The sequence below is a fragment of the Micropterus dolomieu genome, linkage group LG09 (assembly GCF_021292245.1).
Source record: "Micropterus dolomieu isolate WLL.071019.BEF.003 ecotype Adirondacks linkage group LG09, ASM2129224v1, whole genome shotgun sequence".
Taxonomy (NCBI): domain Eukaryota; kingdom Metazoa; phylum Chordata; class Actinopteri; order Centrarchiformes; family Centrarchidae; genus Micropterus; species Micropterus dolomieu.
Genome location: NC_060158.1, coordinates 24,752,848 through 24,777,347, shown reverse-complemented (window position 1 = coordinate 24,777,347; position 24,500 = coordinate 24,752,848). Strand labels below are relative to the sequence as shown.

General features: G+C 40.1%; 1 protein-coding gene across 1 annotated transcript in view; it reads right to left on the bottom strand.

Moving 5' to 3' along the window:
* khdrbs3 (KH domain containing, RNA binding, signal transduction associated 3) overlaps positions 1-24,500 on the bottom strand; it is a 108,625-nt gene that overhangs the window by 39,353 nt on the left and 44,772 nt on the right. The window contains exons 3-5 of the mRNA XM_046058091.1: positions 14,199-14,315; positions 4,711-4,857; positions 3,753-3,892 (exon numbers count right to left, since the gene is read on the bottom strand). Coding sequence (XP_045914047.1) covers positions 3,753-3,892; positions 4,711-4,857; positions 14,199-14,315 — 404 coding nt within the window. The remainder of the gene's footprint in view (positions 1-3,752; positions 3,893-4,710; positions 4,858-14,198; positions 14,316-24,500) is intronic.

Here is a 24,500-nt window from a genome sequence, read left to right as displayed (position 1 = left end):
TTGTGGTTTGGTAACGTGTTGCTTGAGCATTTTACACCGAGCTTTCTTTTAAAAGCAGCTAACTGATCTGAAGCAGCAGCAGAAAACCACCAAGGTTGCTCTCTGGGTCATTTTCTTTCAATGTGTTCCATTTTAGCTGTACAGTGATTCCCCTTTAAGAGCAGTTCTTCTATTCCAGCAACAGCTCCAGTCAAAGTCCCAGCAAAGAGTAATATTTGACTTCTACAAAGTCTCGATCCAGGGCAGTGGTATTGATAAAAAGTAATCATGTGAGTGTGAATATGGAGAAAACTACATGTGACTTCCTGCACAGAAGCCTGTGGGACTCCTGTGTTATCACACTCAAATTAGGCATGGTAAATTCTAATTACAGTGTGATTTAAAACACGGCCAATTATATTCTGACTCAGAGCAATACAAACACCCCATCTCTGTGACCTTGTTTATCTCAAAATCTGATGAAAGAAGTGTATTTTCTTTGATAAACACAAAGAACAAACAACACAACTTGTTGTTTGGTTTTTTGTTACCTTTTTTTCCTCTCTTTTAAAGCACAGCGCTGACACAGAGAGCGTTGAAGTCTTCTAATGGACATGAATATTTTTATTTGTAGTCTTGTGAGGTCTCAGAGGAGCTGGAATTAGCGTGGGTTCACAGGGATAGTAGAGAGGCGAGCATCTACTGGAGATCATTTGCGTTTAAAGGTTTTTATGCAAATTTGCTTTGCTAATGTTTATGGACACCAAACATTGCGTCAACGTGTATTACTAGACACTATTTACTATTAATTCTGATTTCTATTGAAGGTACTTGCTCACTTAATGGCCAGTCTGACCTGTTTCAGAGCATATGAATATTAGTCACAGCTAAAATATGGCATAACATTGAACAAACACTTATCTCCACCAAATGTACACAGTATCAGCCTAAATCACCAGCAGGAGAGGCTGCCCTAACCTCAAATGCTCCATATTTGCCCAAATGAAATTGTCTCCTAATTTTAATCAGGATGTTTAATCACATCAGGTGCTGATGATTAAATGTAGATTAGATTGTTTATGTCATAAACTCCACTTGTCAATGTCCAATTTTGTGGATTGCCATAGCTGGTACCACAGCATAACTGCTGAACATCACCACTGTGATTCTAGATGGAGTCTTGATGCTCCTGACGGAGGGGAAGATGCTGGCTGGATGGCATTCCCTTGACACATCGTGATTGTGATTATGCATAGGAAGTACAGTATGGGCTATTTGTGACAAATGCTGACAAGTTGATTCCAAAATGGCTGCAACCCACGAGTTAGGTGTTCAGTAACAAATCTATTTATGATACTATTTATGGTTCTTCAACAACTATTAAATGTATTTACATTCTGTAATCACCTCTCTATACAGGACTATAACATGACTCATTGTTAGCAGCTGGATTCAAATTGCCTACCTCCACACGAGGGATTCACAGGAAACTATAAAACATGTAGCCCAGTGTTACTAATTTTAATTTTATCTCTACCTAGCCAGTGGTCCCCCAGGTAAAAAAAAAAAAAAAAAGAGACCCGTGGTCTGCACAGTTTATTTAACTTGTTAACAAAGGTGTAACACCATAAAACAACAGAACAATTAGCTCCCATGTGGGTATATGGTGTTGGGTAATAAGGAAAGAGTAAAATATATGAATGGTTAGAAGCCAAGAGGTGTGGCTGGGAAGTAATGATCAATGAAAAAAGGGGGGGAAAGAGTGAAATAGTCCTTCTGACTGAACTTTCTCTAAGCTTTATTGACAGCTCTGCCTAGAGGAACCTGGGACCCACCAGTAGACGTTTTGCCTCTCTTGTCCATTTGGTTTCCTTTGGTGCACAGAAAACAACCTGGCAGGTTCAGTAAATACCCAGCTATGTGCAAAGTTGCACAGTGCAACTTTTAAGGATAACAGCAGTGCTTTGGTCTGTAGTTTTATGCCAATCATCTATGGTTTCTGCCTCCTCTTTGTAGAGTCCTGCTGATGTCTGCACACAGTCAGCATAGTTAGACATACCACGGCTCATTTTTCTGCCTTCAGAAGAAGCTATTTGCTGCCATTCATTCTTGTAAAATATGAGAAATAACTTCCACAGAGACAGATAACTCATCACACTGAACGAGAAGCCTTTGTTTGGCTTGTTCTAAGTTTTATTGCACTATGTCCTGTTTTTTTTTTTATCAGTATGTACCCGTTGATTATGCTACACTGTTTCCTGCCAGGTAGTTAACACCAACAAGATATAAATGGCAAAATAGATTTTTGGTCATTGCCTTCCAAAAAAATCATTTCAACTGTTTTCTGATCAGCTACCTCTGTGGTTAAGGTTTGTTATGGCAAACAAACTGTTTGGGGAAAGATTGGGGACATGGTTAAAAGAAACCAGCATAATTGGGGCATGATGGGCCACAAACCGCAGTCTCCATTGTCAAAGACAGACACTTTGTAGATCCAAACATGTAACCTCCTATCCAAGAGATTTTGTTGTGCTGTAACCCCATGCCACTTTCACCTTTTCTTCTGACAAAAGACAGGCATTATTTGTCCAAACACGAGAAGTCAGGAAAATGTGAACATGGAGGGCTGGAGTTATCAGACCTATTTTTTAGCTGCTCATTTGACACACTGTGCCCCAAAAAATGGGGTGTATTTACCAAACAGGTGCACCAGGTTGGAGCCACTGTTTGCGTGTCATTTCAAACCAGCCGAAAAAATAGCACAGACGAGATTTAGAGGAGGTGGTGATGGAAAAAGGAACATGACTTTACCTTTATACTACAAAAATTCCAAGACCCTAATAAACAAAGCAATTTAAAGAACAACACTGTTCATCAGTTATCTGAAAATACAAACAAATAAAATAGACCCATAAATAAAATAAATACATTACTACTTATTTTCTGTTTTAGAAAATACAACAATAATTATTAATCAGCATAATTATTTTGTATCAAATGACCAGAGAGCAGGGAGCTGTGGCTTGAGTTAATTAAACTTAAATGAGAACAAGACAATGATTGTGTTATAAAATCACTATACTACGACCACTGATCTGTTTTTCTTTTTTTTGATTTATTTTATTTATTTAATGCATTCTGGTGAAACATCTACTGTATCAACACCATCTCCCCCTCCCCAACCATCCCATCACTGGTTACAGTGGCTTATGTATATAATGTGGGCATCATAAATCCATCCATCCATCTAGTAATACATCTTTTTTCTGACAAAGTTAGTTTGTCTCCTTTATGACTAATATGAGTTGTCATAAAGATTGTAATACTATGCAAATTCATTAAGAACTGCAGCCAACATTTACACAGACACATTTAGCAAATCTGTTTAATCTGGCCCAAATTGTTTAGGCATTTGAACATACAACTAGTCTACTCTGACACAAACAAAGTATAAGGCCTAAAAAACATAGTAAACTCTACGGTGATATCCATGTCTGGTATCTGAAAAACAGCAAAAAAAAAAGACTAAATACGTCTGGCATTATTGTACCAGACAGAGGCAATCCTAAATGTGCTGTACCATTAACTCTGAAAATGCAACAGAATCCTGTACACATCCGTTTGCAAAAAAACAAACAAAAAAAACCTGCTGCCTTCCCAGTAGCTCCTTAACTGTAAATAATACCCATTCCCCAGCTGAACTAAAGTGCACGTATACACAACAACTTGCACACACGAATTCACACACAAATGCACACTTGGAAGCAGGTTACCTGGGAGGCCCTGGAACAGGTGTCCCTCTGCCACGGGCGGCTGACTTGCCCCTCACCGATGGCACCTTGGCATCCTCCGAGCCGCCGTTCAGGTATGTGAGCTCCTGCAGCTGGGCCTGTCTGATCTCATCATTGTAATCCTGCACACAGAGAGGCTGCATGTTAAAACACACACACACACACACACACACAGCAATAGACTTGCTTTCAATTACACAGTATTAAATTCCGTCCTTTATCTCCAGGGCTACAGCCCCGGGAATATCTAATTAATGTACTTTACAGTACTGCCGTGACCGCTGTTCCTGAGGCAGCAAAACATTTCAGATCTCCCGCTGATAAATCCTCGGGTCCCCATTTGCCTTTATCTTTTCCCACAGTTGTTTTTTGCCGGTAAATTAAAACACATAATTAACATGGAAATAGGTCTTTAATCATAAAACAACATGATTGTCATGTGTCCACTCTACCAATAAATATGTTTTATGGCAACAGTGGGCAGAGGTAACGGGCAAAGGGTTTGGGATTTGGGGAGAGGTCTGCTCATAATTAATGGTGAGATGGAAATCATCATAGCTCTGAGCATTGGAAAGATCATCCATAATGAATGGAGGAAGAGTAAATAAGCTCCATGCTGCTGCCAAGGCGGGTTTGGCCCATGCAAAGAATCCCTCCTGCGCTCTTTTCTGTTATACCAGCGACTTCCCACCCTGGATCACACATACTGAATCTGAAGCTTTCCACGCACACTCCGACGGCACTGACTGAATTACAGTGCAAGTAACTGACAAAGAGTGTGAGTGAAACAGCAGCTGTCTCTGCTGTTACTCACACGCTTCACTGTGGACAGGCTGGAAATGAGTTGGCTGGGGCCAAAGAGAAGCGGACAAGAGATTCAGGTGGAGGAAAAGGAAAGCTAGAAAAAAATGTGCGTATGTGTCGAACGAAGGGAGCGTACTGGTATGAGAAACTTCTTAATCTCCTCCAGAGCGTGACCCATCCTGGCGTAGGCCTCAGCCGGCGGGGCGAACACCTCGATGAGGACGTGCAGGTCTTCGTTCAGGTGGTGATATTTCGCCTCGCCGCTCTGCCGTAGCTCTTCTTCCTGTTGGTACAAAAGGATAGTTTGGTATCATCTCTGTCTAGGGAATGAGCACGAGTTAGCTGTCACAGCCAGGAACATTTATCTTCAGCAAAGATTTACTGCGGGGAGCTTTTCCATAACTGTTACATAATGTGGTTTGATGTCTCGGCGCTGCAGAGGTACGAAAAGACACATATTTATGTGAGTTCTTGTAAACTTGTATGTCTGAAACCTGGCACTCCTTACAATGCTTTCAACTGCGGCTGTCACATTTAACTGATTGCTTTTGTCCTCACACAGCTGCCTGTTTTCATAACAAATGTACAGATAAAGTATGTGCTCTCATACACTTCATCATAATCTACCATGTTCGCTGCATTTTATCTCATCTATGTGATCGCTGTAGCTTTATTAAAAAGCATTTTTAACAACATAGTGCTTTATGTAAAAGGATTAATCATTTTTAAAAATCATTAATGTGGACAAATAGTAGTTTGTGTATGGATTAAGAGTGCGTGTCAAGAGTAGCTCAGTAACAAAGTGAAGGGCCTGTTTAAAATTTGGGGATCCATTATCTGTCGCTTAAGTTTTCATGTGATGTGATAATGTATTTTTAATCGTGTCGGCAAAATCATATCACCGAGTACAGACAGACCATTTTTTCAACAAATGACAAATGTTATTTAATGATCTACAGCAGTACAAGAACAGTCATCTTCATTAACAGAAAGTCTAAAGAAAGAAACCTCATAGTACCGGACACACAGCAATGAGCACACTGCACCCATGAGACTAATTCAAGTAAGCGTCTAAAGGATTATTACCTTAAAAAAAAGAGCAAATACTTTAAGATGGTATCCATGCAACCCTTTCTCCTACAAAGCTGTTTATATACTACTCATTTATTTTGCCAAGTATGTTTTGGAGGAAACATAACTCCCACAGTAATGTTCGACTGACGGTTGATCAATCCCCCACTTTGGTGAATTTGGTCCAGATATCCTTGGTGCCCAGAGGATTTATCCTTATTCCTTTAGTTATCCCTGACCTCTCCATTTCCATCACCAGCATATCAAAATGTCCACTTAAGCAGTATCAGATTTTGGTACAGTCATTAATGTTCCTTAGTAGATGAAACATCATGACTATAGCAATCTCCTCACTTTTCCTGTGGATGGACTGTTGGAACTGTTGAATGGATAGTGAATATGTTCATGATATTCATTGTGGATGATGTTTTATCTAGCGTTGTTATTGGTCAAAACGTGTCCAATACTGTGGTCCACCATCAAACATTTTGGTTTCCTTTTAATCCCATGCGTTACAGGTTTAGATAAGATAGATAATTTAGCTAATCTTAGGGAAATCAAGGCAGGGCTCTACACTAACTTTGACAGGTCAGAAGTTAAGGTATATGGATCAACTGAACTATTTATTTTTCTATGAAAGAGTAAATGGAGATGCAATAAAGGAAAACATATTTTCATCTTCGCCTGATATAAAATCTATATTTTAATAGCAATATCACCATCAAAACCATCATCCAACTCATTATAATGCAACTGAATATCTTCTAATACACCTGGAATACAAGTGTAACTGTAAATTTGATGAAAAGAAACTAATATACAGTTACTACATAATTTTTCAAAAATATACCTGGCGAATGTCCAGGTTTTGGCCATATTTACATATGTTCACTTTTATCAAAACACTATTTCTCTCCATACAACCACGTTCCAAATAGCATAAAGCTTCAAAAACATTGAGATTTTGATAAAAACAGTGAATATTGATCAATATTCCTGTGACCAAAAGTACTCCCGTGATTTACAGGCACACAAGTTGAGAACAGAACATCCTAAGTGGGCTCTTTCGCTTCGTATGAAAGAATCAAATCGATCGGTATACATATTATATTGGTATGGATGTCTGTGTAGCTCCCACGGGTTGGTCAGTAGAGGCCGATAAAGACCGTCTCCCCCAAAGCAACTCTTGTTCTTTCCTTCAATTTGACGAGAGAAACAAAACCTAAGAGCTCATTTTTGGACTGAAAACAGCGAAAACAACAAAATTAAGTCAGTTGTAACTGCAAATGTATATTGCTGCGTTTGTTGTTATTATTAGTCAGCTAATAACTCTGTGATTTGAGTGATATGAGTTACACTGCTGATCGAAGCTGGAGCTCAGCTTTCATTAGACTGGTCAGACTGCGGTGTAGAATGAGAGAAGAGATATGTGGAAGGCAACATGTGCAGCCATGTACAGTGATTACAGAGCGAATTATGTTGTGATATAAGTTTATTTAGATGCTTGGTGTTTTATGTGTGTTTGGTATGGATAAAAATGGTTGGTTTGAGATGCTAGCTGAGCCTCCTAGCTTCACGGAGGTGTGCGGCATGCATAGGGTGACAAATAATCTGATCGTCCATGGATTTCCCATTTGGATTTTGAGGCAAAAATCGATCGTCTACGTACTTAAATACATCTTTTAAAACACGGATTACTAACATGTAAATTTTGAAACAGTGATGGATACACTATACATCAGCACCACCCACAAAACCCATGCCACACTTTATGTAAACAACATTACTAAACAATATTTATAACAGTAATTATAGCAAATGTAAAAATGAAAATGAAAACAGGAAGAAGCTGGCTAGCCCAAAGGCAGTGGGCTCTAGCTACCTACGGTGGTAGGTTGTAGTCTTTGCTCGCACACTGTGCTCGTAAAAGTTGATAATGTTATGTGGGGTAATGTTTACCATGTTTACCATCTAAGTCTAGCGTGTTGATGGGAATTTCATCCATTTATCAGGTATTGGAAAAACTTTTGGCTCGATGATGGTGCTAGGTGAAAAGATAGATAACACAATATTACAATTCATCCTGTAGGGAACATGAAGGTCAGAAGAAAACATCATAGCCAAAGGTTCAATGCTTAGATGGGAAGAGCCTGATTCGACTGTCAATCTCACAGTCGAAGCTTCCCAATAAGTTAATACACAGCCTATTACTGTTTAAATTTCAACATAAAAATCTGTAAATAAACATGTAAAAAGAAAAAAAACTCGCCTCGACTATACTCGACTTGGTTTGGCCATGCTCCGTTTTCCATTGCAGATAGTACCCAGAGGTAGTACCCCTCAATGTAGCTGGTTGTCATAGCGATGCCACACACAACCGCCGAGACGTAATTTTCAATGCGACACACGCACCAGCGACCCACATACAGCTGTCTCTTGATTTAAGTTAAAACGTTTCAACATTCCTCAGAATGTAAAGACAGATAAGCGGTATAAAAACCTTCCAGCTGTGTTTTCCTCTGACATTGTTGCTGCAGCGGTCTCTGTGACGGCGGGAGCAGAGGGCTCTGTGAGCGGGCGGCTGGCCGGCCTTGCGACCTCCACCCACGGGTTGCCGCAGGCTCCCCCCCGCGGCCACTTGCGGAGCTCCTCAACTCCGAAAACTTTCAAGCACATTTTTGTTCCGCCATCACTTCTCGTAAAACTGTCAAAATTTACACAGTTGATTTCTCACCTCAAAACTTCTCAGAAGCGCTGAAATAATGTATGAAAATTGTAAAATATAAAACTTTCTATTCCTGGCCTCTGTCAGGCACGCGCAATGACGACGCAGTGAATAGTGACGATTCTCTCTGACCAATCAGTAGTCTGCCGTGTTTTGACGTCACATTTTAGTATCGCCTCAGCTCGCTTGGAACCTCGACGGAGGTGATACGAAAAGAAGTACCTGGAAGCAGGTACAAGTACAACTTTTCCCAATGGAAAACCAAAAAGAGGCGAGAAGAGTCGAGCTGGTACCGTGCAGGCTTATGATGTAGCCTAGTGGCAGAGAGATGGAACCCCAGCCTCACCGCTGTTGTGATGAGTTGTCGGCATCTCGCGGGACATTCGAATCATTTATCACCACTGATTAATTATTTTTAAACACTACTTTAAATAGACCCACGAGGACCTCTTGTGCAGAGTTTTCCTCTACGTGTGAATGGCAGGCAAGAAGAGAGGAAATGATCGACAATAAGGCTCAGTTTATCTGTAACGTTAAATGTACAGTGTAAGTTACAGTGACTAATGAATAGAGGCTGCAGTTCTGCAGATTCTGCCACCCCCCCTCTCGCTCGCAATTGCCGATGGGCAAGACTTGACAATTCTGATTGGACTATGTAAATCGTTATTCAGGGAGAGCCCTAATGGCAAGCCATCCAATAGTTGTGAAGATATTCTATTCAAACCCACAAATGTCGACCTCAAGGGGATGCTTGAGAAAAAGTCATGGGATCTTATTAATAGTTGTTGGGGTACATCCTCTGGGGACTACAAATGTCTGTTAAAATGTTTCATGACAACCTATCCAATATTTGCTATGTTATTTCAGTCTGGACAAACAACAAACTCAATGACACTGCTAGCATGGCTAAAAATGTAATCAGACAGGTAATATGTTTCCCACAAAATGTATGGTAATTGCCACTCCTAATTAACTATGTATGAACATAGTTTTTAGAGCTGCACCACGGTGTCCATATTTTCAAATACTGTCTTTATGAATACATTGATCCATCTGTATGGTGGAGTTTCACGAAAGATGTCATGTTGTTCGCAAGATGTCCATCAGCTTGTCAGGTCAGACGTGTTGTGACTGACACTGCCAATAAAGTCTGTTCAAAACAACTGCTGCACCAGACTTACATTTCACATGACATCTTTCTTTTCATGAATTGCACTCAACATTACATAAACTCAGTTGTGTCTCACTTCACTAGCTGGAGCAAAGTACCAAGTTTCAACATCTCCGCCGTCTTTGCCAGAGTTCCAACATCAAGTCAGTCACCTACACAGGATGTCAGGTTTTAGCTTTAAACAGGTGTAGGTATAAGTGAAGACCTATATGGGCATATATTTGTTGTTCAGTCATTGTATACTCAAACCCCTGAAAGTAGAGCAGATGCAACCACTGTCTGCAGAAGCAAAGTTCAAATAGACTGCTGAAAACTGAAACATATACCATGTAAACAGTGAGGGGGCAGCACAGGCCATTGAGCCCCGACAGAAGCAGGCCAGTACAATGTTATTGATGAGAAATAGGACAGCAAAACCCCCAATTGTCTCCCTCCACATCCCACAAAGGAAACAACAGGTTTTGCGTCCCAGTTTCTTCTTTTCAACAAAAAAGAAAAAGTCTTCTCCGGGGCCTTTCCAATGGCGGCAACTTCCTCTTCCCCTTTTCCCTCTCCAGCACCATGCAAGCCAGTGTTTCTGATGTCACCTAATTATAAATAACCTTCTTTTAAGACTGCCTGTGGTATGTTAATGATATGTTAATTTCCCTCATAAATCTGTGCTTTACGAGCAGAGGGCTCCTTTGCGCATAGCCCCAGCGCTGACGGAGCTGCCGGTGTAGAGAAGGGAATGTAAGCAGGGTGTTAGAAAGAGACGACTGCTTGCAGATCTGTCGCTCCTCTTCCCTTTCATGTGTTCCTTGGTATATTTGCATGAAAAAAATATATGAAAAACAATCATTATTGTGTGCTTCAACTATCATCAGCCAAAAAACTGATGATTCAGTTCAATGTTAGCGTGTGTCATCTGAGGGCTTCCTTTTCTTTAAAAAGCATGTAACACATACAAAGTGTCAATGATATATCTAGTGGATATCTCATTTGGTATTAAACCAATCTGCATGTGTGACCACATAATTTGCATATGATATTGTAGATATAATAGCAGTTTTCAAACATGGGGGCCCCTTTCCCAGCGCTGATAAGAAGCATCCATGAACTAGCAGAGTACTATAGCAGCTAAGCAAGATTAGAGCTGTCTGTTTCTCATATCTATTGTCAGCATCTTTCTCCTGTTTACTTTTTTTCTCCGTAAATCTGCTTATGAAAAGCCGTTCACCGTGGAAACAGAAGGCCACAACGCTGTGGACACAGGGGCTCCTGCAGAAGGAGCTTAAAGGTAAAGAATAATGTCAAGCTCTGATCATTCACATTCAAATATAATTAAAGACATGCAGGTCAGTTACTGGAAAACGGAGGCAAATTCTATTATTCTGTCTAAAGGGCCAGTGTCACATCCTACTGTGTGTAATACAGCCATCTAGTTCTATCAGCCTTGTTCATTTACACTTCTGACATTCAAGGGTGCTTATAAACACAAAGGCCACATTTCCTAATAAGGCAATATACTCAGATATATATTCTGAAGAAATGTATCTGCTAGCTTGCAACAGCAATGATCCTCACCCTTACCAAGAGGACCTGTCTGTCCTTTACTGGCCTCCCTCTACTGGTTACCAGTAAAACAGTGAATTGATTTCAAAGATTATTTTATCATCAATCTCTTCAGTTTCTATTCCACCTAATAATCACTGCTCTTCATTCAATAGCCAGCTCAAATCCAACGATGATCGAGTTCTAGATGCCTACATTGTTCATGATTAAATATTCTCCATACACTGATATTTTTAAAATACCATGTCTTAAAGATAAGACTGATAACATTCTTTATTTTTCTTATTGTCAGCTAATGCCACAAAAAGACCAAAACTGACAATGAATTGATCCAAAGTAAAGTATTGTGCGTGTTTCCACAGACTGATAAAAATGATCTCTCTGTGCCACAGAGCTCCATTGTTGTCCAAAAAATATGACTACTATCAATGAGCCGTTTTATAGGGTGATGTGTTACCATGAGCATGGGCAATATTTTCAGTCCACATACACCATCTTGCTGCCATAAATAACCACTAGCTCACCATACTGTATGCGTATTAATCCAAGTCTGCAAATAGCCCATAACAAATGCACTTTTCCCCCCTGTTTGAGTTACATTTGCTAAAAACTACAATGGCCAGCTGTTTTCGGAAATGACTGATAATTGTTTTAACTCTTTGTTAAACAGGCTCGATAGGGAAGGATAGGGAAGTCAGGAAGAATTAAGAAAGACAAAGTAGTGTAGTTATTGACAACAATAAAACTATTGTATCACACAGGCCTTATTATTTAAGATTATCTAAATTGGTTTAACTGGTTATATTTGCAATCTACTCTACCCTTTAATAGTGTTACGAGGACTAGAATAATTGTCATTTTCTTTCTTTCTTTCTTTTTTTTTTTTTTTACAAAATATTTCCATTGTATTTTTTTTCTACACGTATGTGTAATTAATAAATAATTATGTTTTAGTAAGCCTCTAAGCTAAGTAAATATTATATGTAATTTGTTGCAAAACACTGTCACCCTGAATTTTATCTGCCATAATTCACATGATTGTTAAAGTGATTTGAATTGACAATGCACACACAGGTGGATTCATTGTTTCGGTGCAGGACAGGTCTTACACATACAGACCAGTCCTTGCAGACAATGAAGGTCTTTTTCTGCAGAAGCTCACAATTAAACCCAACGTAGGACTTACCAAAAGTGAAACAAAGAAAATGTGATAGTTTGGTCTATCAGGAAAATTTAAGAGGGACTACAAGTCCCAGGGAGGAAAATGGATGAGTTAATCAAAGCGCTAACGAGAAGGGGCGCGGAACACAGAAGCCTTTACATCATCCTGCTCTGACAGCAGCAGGACAACCGAGGTGCCATAACCAGGCGGGGAGACTCTGACTCCGACAGTTCAGTGCCTTTCAGCCTCTCTGCACTCACATTCTTGTCAACACAGGATCAAGGTCCTGCAGCAGCAAATATTTGAGCAATTATCACGGCTGGTGTGTGTCTCAGCCACATGTAAGAGCTTAAAAGGGAATGAACTGAACATTGTACAGTTTCCTCCTCCAACACATTTAGTATACTATATTTTCTGAGTAGCAAGAGTACAATTACATTTCCATCTAATGTCTTTCCCAGGGTGAAAACTGTACATTATCTCCTTTCCAGTCTGCCAGGTGCAACCCAGAAATACAGCACAGTATGTATTTTAACAATATAAATAGAAACATGTCCTTAAAGACGACAGTGCCTCACTTGGTGCTTGCATAATAGCAAGACAGCTTTGTTTTCAGTCGACTTGACAAAGTCTTGAAAGTGAACCCCACTTTTTCCTTTGCAGTGGCCCAGCTCCTTGACCTACACGAGGAATTTCAGGTGCTGAAAACTACGATCCCACATGGTGTGCAGCTGAAAAGAGAAAGTCAGCAACCAGCTGAAGGTAAAGTAGTAGTTTGTAGCAAAGGTGTATCCCCTCACCTAAAAACAGAGCGTCCCCGACAGAAAGCTGTCAGTCATAAATCCCGCAGAGGGCTTGCGCAGACAGGTAAAGGCTGCTGAGGTCAGCACATCTCCATGACATATCTTTTCTCTAGGTACTCGAGAGGAGTCGACCATCAAAGACTATTGATCACAGTAATCAAAAAGAATGTGCTGTATGATAGCGAGAATCATCGCCGCCAACAAATCACCCCTGACAGAGTGGAGAGACGCAGACGAGCCAAGCGAAGTCGATTTATTCTCTGTTAACCAGTCCAGTCTGCAATCAGTTCTGCTGCTAAAGAGTCGCTGTTAGAGCTATTTATATCCTCTCTTTATGTACCAACATGATCATGGATGATAGAAGTTGTTTAACTGGATAGTGTTAGAAGTCTTTTCATGAAATCCATCCTTTGTGACCAGTTTCCATTTATGGTCGAATCATTATGAAGGGCATTTTTCTTATCCTGTGGACAACAGGAAAACAAAGCCATAGATCTAGATAGAGTGTTGTCCTGTGTGCAGTCTGAACTTGATTTGCCTGAGTGTGTAGGCTGAGTGTGTATTTTGTTTACTATGAGAGAGCAGGCTTTAAAAGATGTCCGATGTGTTTGATGATACCCGAGATCATTTCCATTTCCATAAACCTTTGAAATGTGTTTTCAAAACGAAGCTGTTTTTCAAAACTGTATGCAGTCTATGTGACCCATGAGCTGTCAATCACATGTAGTCTGAGTTACTGTGGTGATCTGAGGGGTGTACTATGAAGCAAGACTGGTTAGCAAAGTATGTTGAGTCTAAGGAGTTTTCAATGTGATGAAGGTGGCTCTCTTATAACCTGACTAACTGTGGATCAATGTGATAACGTACACCTAACCTTTAAATCAGCTGTTTACAACTTTTCTTGAAAAGATAGTCACCCCGTGTCAATGCATTAGTTTGTCAGAAAATCCTAATTTAAAATGGATTTTCCTTGGACCTCCTACATTAAAGTTCCTCTTTCTTAACTTTAATGGTAGGTCCACCATACCTTCACTTCAAACCGTGCCAAAGACTTACTGCAGCACACCAAGATAAAATGATATGGAGGTGAAAGAGTGAAAGGAGCAAAGGGAGCAGGGGACAAAAAGTGGAGTGTTACCTTTTCTTTGTCTCTCATGGATCCTTTTCCGAGAATTGACATCTTTGTGAGAGTGTCCTCCTGTAGTCTCTTTAACGAGTTCCCGCGTGGCCCGAGGAGTTTGCCGACAAAGTTAAACTGCAACAGAGAGCGAGAGCGCGGATCAATCAGAATCTGTGTGTTTGAGATAAAGAGCAAAGCCATTTCTTACGTCAGTCACACGTGGCTCAACCAGCGACTGAAGCTGATGAAAACGTGTCAGCAGTTTTGCCTGTCCATGTGTCCATTACTGAGACGTGTTATCACAGGTCCACTGTGTCATCTCTTCGCGGGTTATGGTTTCATATGGCATGAAGATGGTCTCCGATTGACCCTCTGTTTGAAAACCTTATCATAAAATTTGTATTAAATTTACAAGTACAGTAGCAAGGGTATACTGTAACTTTGGTTTCAGAAGTGGGGAGTACACAATCAAGGTTCTTCATCCAAAAAAAAAACATGTGAATGTTATTTTCTCCATTTTTATGTATTTATATCAACTCTTGGAAATAACACATTTTCATTGAATTGGTTTTCATGTTTTCACAATGATGGTGACGTAACAAAAATGTATTGTTGATGTAGTAACCCTACAATGAACTTTAGTGTCCTTAATAGAAACTTGACACAGGTTATTTATCATCTGTATGATTAAAAATGCTGTTCATCTTTCCAACACAGTGTAGGGTCTTTAGGTTTTTATTGTCATATGTAAAAGTGCAATAAAGACAGCAATGAGATAAAACAGTCAAATCAAATAGACAATAATATATAATATATATATACAGTATCTCACAAAAGTGAGTACACCCCTCACATTTCAGTAAATATTTGATAATATCTTTTCATGTGACAACACTGAAGAAATGACACTTTGCTACAATGTAAAGTAGTGAGTGTACAGCTTGTATAACAGTGTAAATTTGCTGTCCCCTCAAAATAACACAGCACACAGACATTAATGTCTAAACCACTGGCAATAAAAATGAGTACACCCCTAAGTGAAAATGTCCAAATTTGGCCCAATTAGCCATTTTCCCTTCCCGGTGTCATGTGACTCCTTGGTGTTACAAGGTCTCAAATGTGAATGGGGAGCAGGTGTGTTAAATTTGGTGTTATCGCTCTCACACTACCTTATTCTGGTCACTGGAAGTTCAACATGGCACCTCATGGCAAAGAACCTGAAAAAAAGAATGGTTGCTCTAGATAAAGATGGCTAGGCTATAAGAAGATTGCCAAGACCCTGAAACTGAGCTGCAGCGCATTGGCCAAGACCATACAGCGGTTCAACAGGACAGGTTCCACTAATGGTCGACCAAAAAAGGTGAGTGCACATGCTCCGCGTCATACCCAGAAGTTGTCTTTGGGAAACAAACGTATGAGTGCTGCCAGGGGGGGGGTCAGCCTGTCAGCGTTCAGACCATACGCCACACACTGCATCAAATTGGTCTAAATGGCTGTTGTCCCCCAAGGAAGCCTCTACTAAAGATGATGCACAAAGAAGCCCACAAACACTTTGCTGAAGACAAGCAGACTAAGGACATGGATTACTGGAACCATGTCCTGTGGTCTGATAAACTTATTTGGTTCAGATTGTGTCAAGCGTGTGTGGCGGCAACCAGCTAAGGAGTACAAAGATAAGTGTGTCTTGCCTCCACTCAAGCATGGTGGTCGGAGTGTCATGATCTGGGGCTGCATGAGTGCTGCTGGCACTGGGGAGCTACAGTTCATTGAGGGAACCATGAATGCCAACATGTACTGTGACATACTGAAGCAGAGACTGGGCCGCAGGGCAGTATTCCAACATGATAACCACCCCAAACACAGCGCCTTTTCTAATATATTTTTAATGTATATTATTCTCATATTTTTTGATTATTTATATTTAAGTTTGTATTTTATATTTAAGTATCTTTTTTAGATTTTGAGTAAAAACACGTCTTGTGGCAATAACTAATGACCAATGACCTCATGACCTTATTGTTAGTATAAACTGCAAAGATGAGATTGCTCTAACAGAATTTTGTTGTACGCATGCAATGACAATAAAGATCTATCTATCTACCTCCAAGAGGACCGCTGCCTTGCTAAAGAAGCTGAGGGTAAAGGTGATGGACTGGCCAAGCATGTCTCCAGACCTAAACCTTATTGAGCATCTCTGGGGCATCCTTAAATGGAAGGTGGAGGAGCGCAAGGTCTCTAACATCCACCAGCTCCGTGATGTCTACATGGAGGAGTGGAAGAGGACTCAAGTAGCAACCTGTGAAACTCTGGTGAACTCCAAGCCCAAGAGGGTTAAGGCAGTGCTGGAAAATAACGGTGGACCCACAAAATATTGACACTTTGGGCCCATTCGGACATTTTCACTTTTATTGCCAGCGGTTTAGTCATTAATGGCTGTGTGATGTGTTACTTTGAGGGGACAGCAGATTTACATTGTTATACAAGCTGCATACTCACTACTTTACATTGTAGCAAAGTGTCATTTCTTCAGTGTTGTCACATGAAAAGATATAATAAAATATCTACAAAAAAGGGAGGGGTGCACTCACTTTTTTACTATATATATATATATAAATACATTTATACACAATTTAAAAGAATATAAAACAAAAACAAAAAAAAGTATGCTATTCCTAAAACTTAATTACTCCAATTAGTCTATGGCAACAACTGAAGGTGATCTAGATCAGTGTATCAACATTTTCATTAACTTCTCTACTCTGAATTTTGGCAGCTGGAGACTTTTTCGATTTTAGCGGTCAAATCCAACTGGGTTGGAGCCAGGGATGTGGCAAAGACAAAACAACACATTCTCACTCTCGACTTGTCACATCTTGACGCTTGATCAAGGCGTCACTTTTAGACGTTTAAGGCTCCGCGGTCAAGTTAGCAACATTAAGCAAAAACAAATATGAAATGTCCGGTAATTTAGAAACAATAAATATGCAACGCCCGGTAAGAATTTCAAAATAAAACGCTTGCATTTCAAAAACGTTATTAAAGTTGTGAAACGTTGCAATTTGGTTAGGTTTAGGCAACAAAACTACTTGGTTAAGGTTAGGAAAAGATCACGGTTTGGGTTAAAATAACTACGAACGTCAGTTAACATGTAAGTTAACTTATGTCACTTGCGTAACTTACGCAATTTACATAACTCACGTAACTTCAATAAAAATATTTAATGTTGACTTTTTGTTTCACACAGGACACGAACCCCGGACTCCTAGTTCAAAGTCCGGGTTCTGGCCCTCCATCCACCCCAACCACCTCGTCTTTTCTGTTAAATATCTTATACCTGCCTTTACTGTCAAAAACCCACTGCGTTGAACTATGACACTAAAGGGATGCGTCCATATGTGACGGGTTGGACAAAACACTCTACACCACAACCCCAGAGTAAATAATGCCCTTGTCCAGTAGTAATAATTTAGAGACTAGGGCAGGTACAATAAGCCTAAATTATAAAATTACATATGTTACATTTTATTAACTCTATGAAATCTGAAACCTACCTTCAATTTCAAAAGCGTTCATATGGCTTTATTAGACAGGCAACAGTAAAGGCAATTTAGAGATGATAGAAAACAAGGAGATAGAAAGGGGGAATAGCATGCAACAAAGGTTCCTGGCCAGAATCAGGGACGTTACAGTTCATGGACCGTTCTTTAACCACTAGGCCACCAGCGTGCCCCAACCAACCGTAATTGACTCGTGTTTTCGGTAAACTGTCACAATCCCATTGTATTAAAGGGTCACAGACAAAAAAAAATGTCATAACTGATGCACGAGACGCAAAGATATCCTGAGTATTAGTCCCTAGGTCAAGCTCCTATACACTTCTCTAAAGCTCCCTACAGAGAAGACATACAACTGTTTTCACAGGCATTGTACTACTCTCTATTACTAGTAAAATGACTTTGAAATAAAAAAAATAACAACAATAAAATTTAAGTGCCCTTTAAATTGAGAATAGATACAACAGGCAATCAACATCTAAGCAGTAGTTCAAAAACCTAATTAGGCTCAAAGTGCTGTCTACAAGCCCAGAATCTTAAACTGCACAGACTGTTAATTGATTAGTACAAACGAATCAGAAATGAGTCAACATGAGGATGGAAATATCATGCATTAATGTGATAAAAAGCATCAAATAATCATTACGACAATCATGTGACAGTATTTTAGGTCACATCGCCCATAGCTTCAGCCCGTCTCCTTTTTTGAAATCAGAACTTTACTTTACTGATAAAAGTTCAAAGCATTGCCCGAACTGCGTTCCTGAATGTTTGAACATAACATTACATTTTCATAATGTGCTGGTTTGAGCTAACATTGAACTTGACTACCTCTGGCATGCCACCGTCTGTCAAAGGCTTCCTGGATTACTTCACAAGGTCACCGCTATTTTACCCTTAAAAACCAAACGTTATGCATTACTATGCTGTGTGCAGATGCCCATCTAAGTCCTGCAACCTTTACCCATAAAGGAGCTGGAGCTGGTCAGGGAGACAAAAGGAGAGCAATGCTTTTCTCACCTTTCTCATGTTTTCCTTTAACAGTGAGTTATACAGCTGTCTCCCTCAACTATCTAGGTCATCAATTAGCTAGCAGGAGGTTAAAAAAAAACAACAACAATCAGTTTGGTTCTGCACCTCACCTATATTTTTCCAACCTTTTTATTCAGAAAGCGAGCACTTATTAGGAGGCTCCTGCCAATTCCTGGGTGAGGGATTTGAGAGGCGAGCTTTAGTGATTCGCTCTAATGCAGTAACTGACTGTTGGGTTTTTATCCTGGCCGGGCTGAACTCCAACAGTTCTCAACTACTGTACTGTATGTTCCTTCAACTTTTATAATTACCCCAAGTCCTGTGACTGGATGTGATCATACAGGGCCCTATTCAGCTCCAGTTAAATAATGTGCCCCACTGTGCTAATTCCAACCCTGCAATTTGCAAATGGGAATAAGTGGCCTCCTGCAAAGCTTTGCCCTTGGATTGATGAATATGTAAGACAGCTTCAACTTAAGTGTGTGGACTTAGATGCTTACTTGGGTCCATTTGTACGCTTCATACATCACCTGAAGCGATGCAATACCTCCAGTGAAATTTGCACAATAATTAATTCCAAATATATTAAGAGAACACAAATTGTTGGGTCAGGAAAATTTAATTTAAAGGTATCAAAGAAAACAAGAGAGGTCCTGCCTCTAATGTATTCATGTTTACAAAAGGATCATCAAAGGAGACAGCGCTACCGGGGCGAACAGAGGGTGTCAGGAAATGTTTTAAATGAGCTGAGTTTAACCGACGTCCTGCACATCCATCATTTCCACCTGGATAGAGCCTTGATCACTGAACTGTGCCGTCTCTTGAACAATGATTTGCTAAGCCAGATCACACAGCCGACATCTCTCCGCATTACTACAGCTTTTGTGCACTCGTTCTACATTTCTGTCATGTTGTGTATCGGACACAGTGTCTGGGATGTTTGTATGGATATCTCAGTCCTCGGCCTACCAGTGTTCTACGCACCAATGGATCAACATGCTTGGAGAAAAGCTTTTTTTTCAACCCAGTACGCTGCGTTACAACTCTGTGCTTAACCAAGCAATCTACCAGAACACCTAAAAAAACTCCTCCTCTGACATCCACTGAAAACACATTTTTAATTAAAGATTGCTGTATTCATTTGATTGCTTGATTAACTGAATGACTGTAAATTTTTGCAAACAATGTGGTTTAATCTATTTAATGTCCTGTGGCCAAGTTTCTCATTTAATCATTTTAAATAAAATGTATTCAACTCACACAAAACGTAAAGATGTATCGTTCATTAACCATTAAAGAGCACTTTTTTCCATTAATTTTATTTCTTAAATTTCTTTAATTTCGAGATCAAGTTTGAGGTGCTCACGTATTTTAGGGATTAAAATACCAAGCAGGGGTTTAGAGTGCGTCCACAGTGCAAGCCTGGCCGGAGATGTTTTTTACATCTTGTCTCTCCACTATACATCTTAAATGCCCCCAAAAATACAAAATACAAAATTTAAATACACAAATGCAAAATTCAAAATTCAAAAATACAAATACAAAATTCAAGCTTGACCAACAAATAGCTGGTCAAGTTTAAAGAGGAGCGCTGGTTTCGCGAATAAATACATACTGCTAAAAACATCTGGATTATTGACTGAGCAAAATGGAAAACTGCCCCAGTCCCAGATCCCCAAATTGGTTTATAAGCCCCAATTGATTTGTGACAATTTGATTTATTGGGATTTAGTTTAAGAGTAGGGGAAAAGGCACAACTAAAGCACAATTTCAATGACCATCATCTGGGTATTTCTGTATTACCTGATCTTGCAACTCTGCAAAGGTACATAAATTGCATTTATAAAGCACAAATTTGTTATGCCTACGTCCAGTCAGGTAAGTGCTGTGTTACTGTACGCAAGTTGTAGGGAGGTGGCTGGAGTGGAGGATGGGTGTGGTTTGGTTTAGGCTATAAAAAAATTTAGTTATAGTTAGGAAAAAGGTTGTAGTTTCTCATGCTTCAAGTCAGTGTCGTTTTTTTCTCTCTCAAAAGCAAAATTAATTTGCTTTTGCAAGTTAGCAGTTTAGAAAATAGTATATATGTATATAGATTTCTAGTAGACAGGGTTGGATCTTGAGGCCCTGTCTAGTTTTAAATCTAGCGTAGACCTTCGTTACAGTGCAAGGTGCTTAAATGGTGTTACACCACAGTAAACCTGAGGCCATGTAATATTTTATCATACGAAATATGTGCACTATACACAGAGAGGGGGAGAAACAGAGGGGTATTAGGGGCCCAGCAGCTCATTTTTGGCCCGGGCTCTGCAGCAGGTTAATCCAGCCATGGGTATCACTTTCACCAATTTGTTCTCATACTAGGCATTCACTGTCCTGAGTCCCTTCAGACAGTATTACAGATAATATGGTGACATAATATAATGGCATTAGTTAGGCACTATTTTGAGTTCCTGACTATTTAAAAAGAGATCATGCAGATTTGCTTTATATTTGTTTGACTAAATGTCAGAGAGACGTCTTAATCTGGACATTTTCACACATTACCTATTAATCGATACGTTTGCAGAAGCACACACACACACACATCTCCTCACAGGGACAGTCCTCCAAGTATAATGAGTCTTACTGAACACAACTGTAATCCCTGCTGTTTATCAGAAATCAAAATCCTTCTGACTCCTACTGTGATTGATGGGACTTTGGGGTTTTGCTAATGCTTTAGTTATCACGAGGGATTATGTGATTTACAAAAACCTGCCTGGGCTCCTGTGCTGGTTCATGTCATTAGACTGTATGAGAGGATTGCACTGGTGCTGTCTGTAATCACCACAATAAAAGCTGATGTGTTTAATCACAGGCTGTCGCCTGCTACTCTGTTGCGGTGCTACTTAAAAAAGAAAACACTGAAAATATACACAAAATTACACAAAATTTGAGTTGGCTGTACCATATTCAGCTAAAACAAAAAGCGTCATGTGGATGATTAGGAAGTTAGCGGACACAAGTAGAGAGAAGTTGTATGATTAATCACACTTAACTTCAACGGGTGCGGGGGGGAGGCGGGCACATCTGGGATCTTTTGATCATTTGCAGAATGTAATACTGTGAGTCTGGCGAAAGGTGTGCTCACAGAGAGCCGGCTCAGAGTGATTGTGCTGAGGACAGCAGGACTGGAACGACAGCAGAAGGATAAATCACCGCTCCCAGTGCAGAGAAAAGCCACAGTCTGAACTGGAAATAAACCAATGGGATTCCTTACGCCTTGCTAATGGCCTACGGTGCTTACTGCCAAAAGATGCTTTCTGGGGGAGGGCCCACAGATCCGGCAAATGTACAGATGAGCGCTGATAGTGCATCCTTGCTCAAAAGGTAGGGTATTTTTAGTTCTTGAGTAGGAGAGACGTTGTGTGTCATACTGGTTAAATCAGGATCTAAAATCTTAGGCTCTCTCTATTTCTGCAGGTTTCAATTAAATCTTATGCTGGATGAGTATAAGACACTGCTTCCCGCAGAGCGCTCTCTACAGAATTGAAGTTTCCATTACACAACAGAACTATACCATACAACGCTATGTATGATATCATCAATTTTGTCAATATCTTAGAAAGTCAAAATATTCATCAGTGTTGGGTATTAAAAATCATTGCTGAGGAACAGCTCCATTTTATCACAGAGAATCAGCAGCCTGGATCTTGCTGCGCAGCGTCCTTGCCCGCTTCATTTTGATAAAAAGCTATGTTTGCGGAGGATGGATTTAACCTCTTCGCACATGCTCCTAAATGGCTATTTGGAAAATGTCTGTGCCACTTCAATGCCAAAAGCCAAAAGGTGATGCTTGCAGCTCAAGAGAAAACCCATTCAAGTCAAACCGATCACTCTTGCCATTGCTACCTGTCAGATAGAACAAATTGAATTTGTCTTCCTTCAGTGGCTTGTTGGAGCTCTAAACAGCGTATTAGTGGCTCTACTTATCAAAGCTGTCAAAGCAAATCTGTTTAGCTGTGAACCTAGGAGACTCAGATCAGCCTCCAGATGACACTACATACATGTAAATGTACATACTGAACCTTCAGTGCTCGCCATCAATTAATTTCATCTAAAAACCTGGTAAGAATAATGACTCTCTCTCCCTTGAAACAATGGCTACGTAAGTTGGTGTCTAAAAAACCTTTGTTAGCAAGATACTAGTACTGTGTGCAATATAATCTTAACTGCTAGTACCATGGAGATTTACTTAATTGAATGTGAACATGTAATATATGTAGTGGTATGTTAGACTTTGGTCCAATTGGTACACTGTGGTTTCTTTCAAAAAGAATGCCCTGTTGTTAGAATAATATTCATAGCAGTCTGGCAATCCAACAATGTAATTAACTCCTAATTCATCCAAATTCATTGCAAGCATCAATTAGAGATTAACCTAGATGTCTAGACAAGTTTTAGCCATGCTAGTTGCATGACTCTATAGATGGTAACTTCCATCACTTAGTCGGCCACACTTGTCCAGCCTGAAATATCAATAACTATTGGATAGGCTGACATGCAATTTTGTACAGACATTCATGCTTCCCTCACGATGAATTGTAATCACCTTTTTCATTTGTCAGTTACTGCAGTTTATGACCAAATACCTGCAAAATGAATGACATCCCCATCAGCCTCAGATGTTCTCTGCGTTAGGTGCTAATTTGCAAATGTTTGCCTGCTAACACGCTAAACTAAGACGGTGAACATGATAAACATTAAACCTGTTACACATCAGCATGCTGGTGCTGTCATTATGAGCATTTAGATGCTAATGTTAGACATAACTCAAAGCTTTGCTGTGCCTGAGGACAGCCTCACAGAGCCACTAACATGGCTGTTGGTTCTGAAACGAGGCTAAATTCAGAGTTGCTTAATATTGGTGATTGTTTCCCTTCTGATTGTGTCTTCCCCTCTTGCCCCAAACAAATTCCAAGTGCTCACAAGTTTAGATTTTTCAGTGACAAATATTTTAAATTAAAGAGTGTTGACTGAGACTGTCACAGAGATGATAGGGCTCTATGGTGGATCTTCAAAGCTATGATAAAGTGTTAAATTAAATGCTGGGTGTAGACTAATAAAAAACCTGGTATATCGCTGATATTACACCCTGCATGTTAAACTGACGTTGGCATCATTTTGCATGTGCATGTCATTAAAATTCAAGTGATACTGAGCAGAAAAGCATGTTTTGAGGAAACTAAACCCAACTGCACCTCTAGAGCTTTATTGGTTCTGTGCTTGACTCCTGTGGTGTGTTTCCCCCCTGCTGGCCTCCCGATCCACATACTGCAGGTTACCACTGTCCTTCCCCCTGGAGGGCTGAGGTGAAAACTTGAGTGATGTCCCTGTCCAAGACCGGCCCTCTCACTTTTACACCAGCCTCCCCATCGTGCTCCCAGCGGGAAATCCCTGTCATGCACCGAGTGCGAGGCTTCAATAAATGCTGCTGCCGTTGAAGGCTCCTCTTGGCGGGCGAGGCTGAAGTGCTCTCAAAGGTGGCAATAGTGTTATCGCTCAAAGCAGCTTCATGTGGAGGTCATAGTGAAGCTGACTGTCTACTGACTTACTATATGTGCTGCATATCCTCTCACCCTACAAGCTATAAATCTTCATGAAAAAAAGAGACTTTTAGAACTTGGAAAAAGTGTATGTATCTACCAAGTATCACATGAAATCCGTTGCACACTCAGGAAAATGAAATCCACTG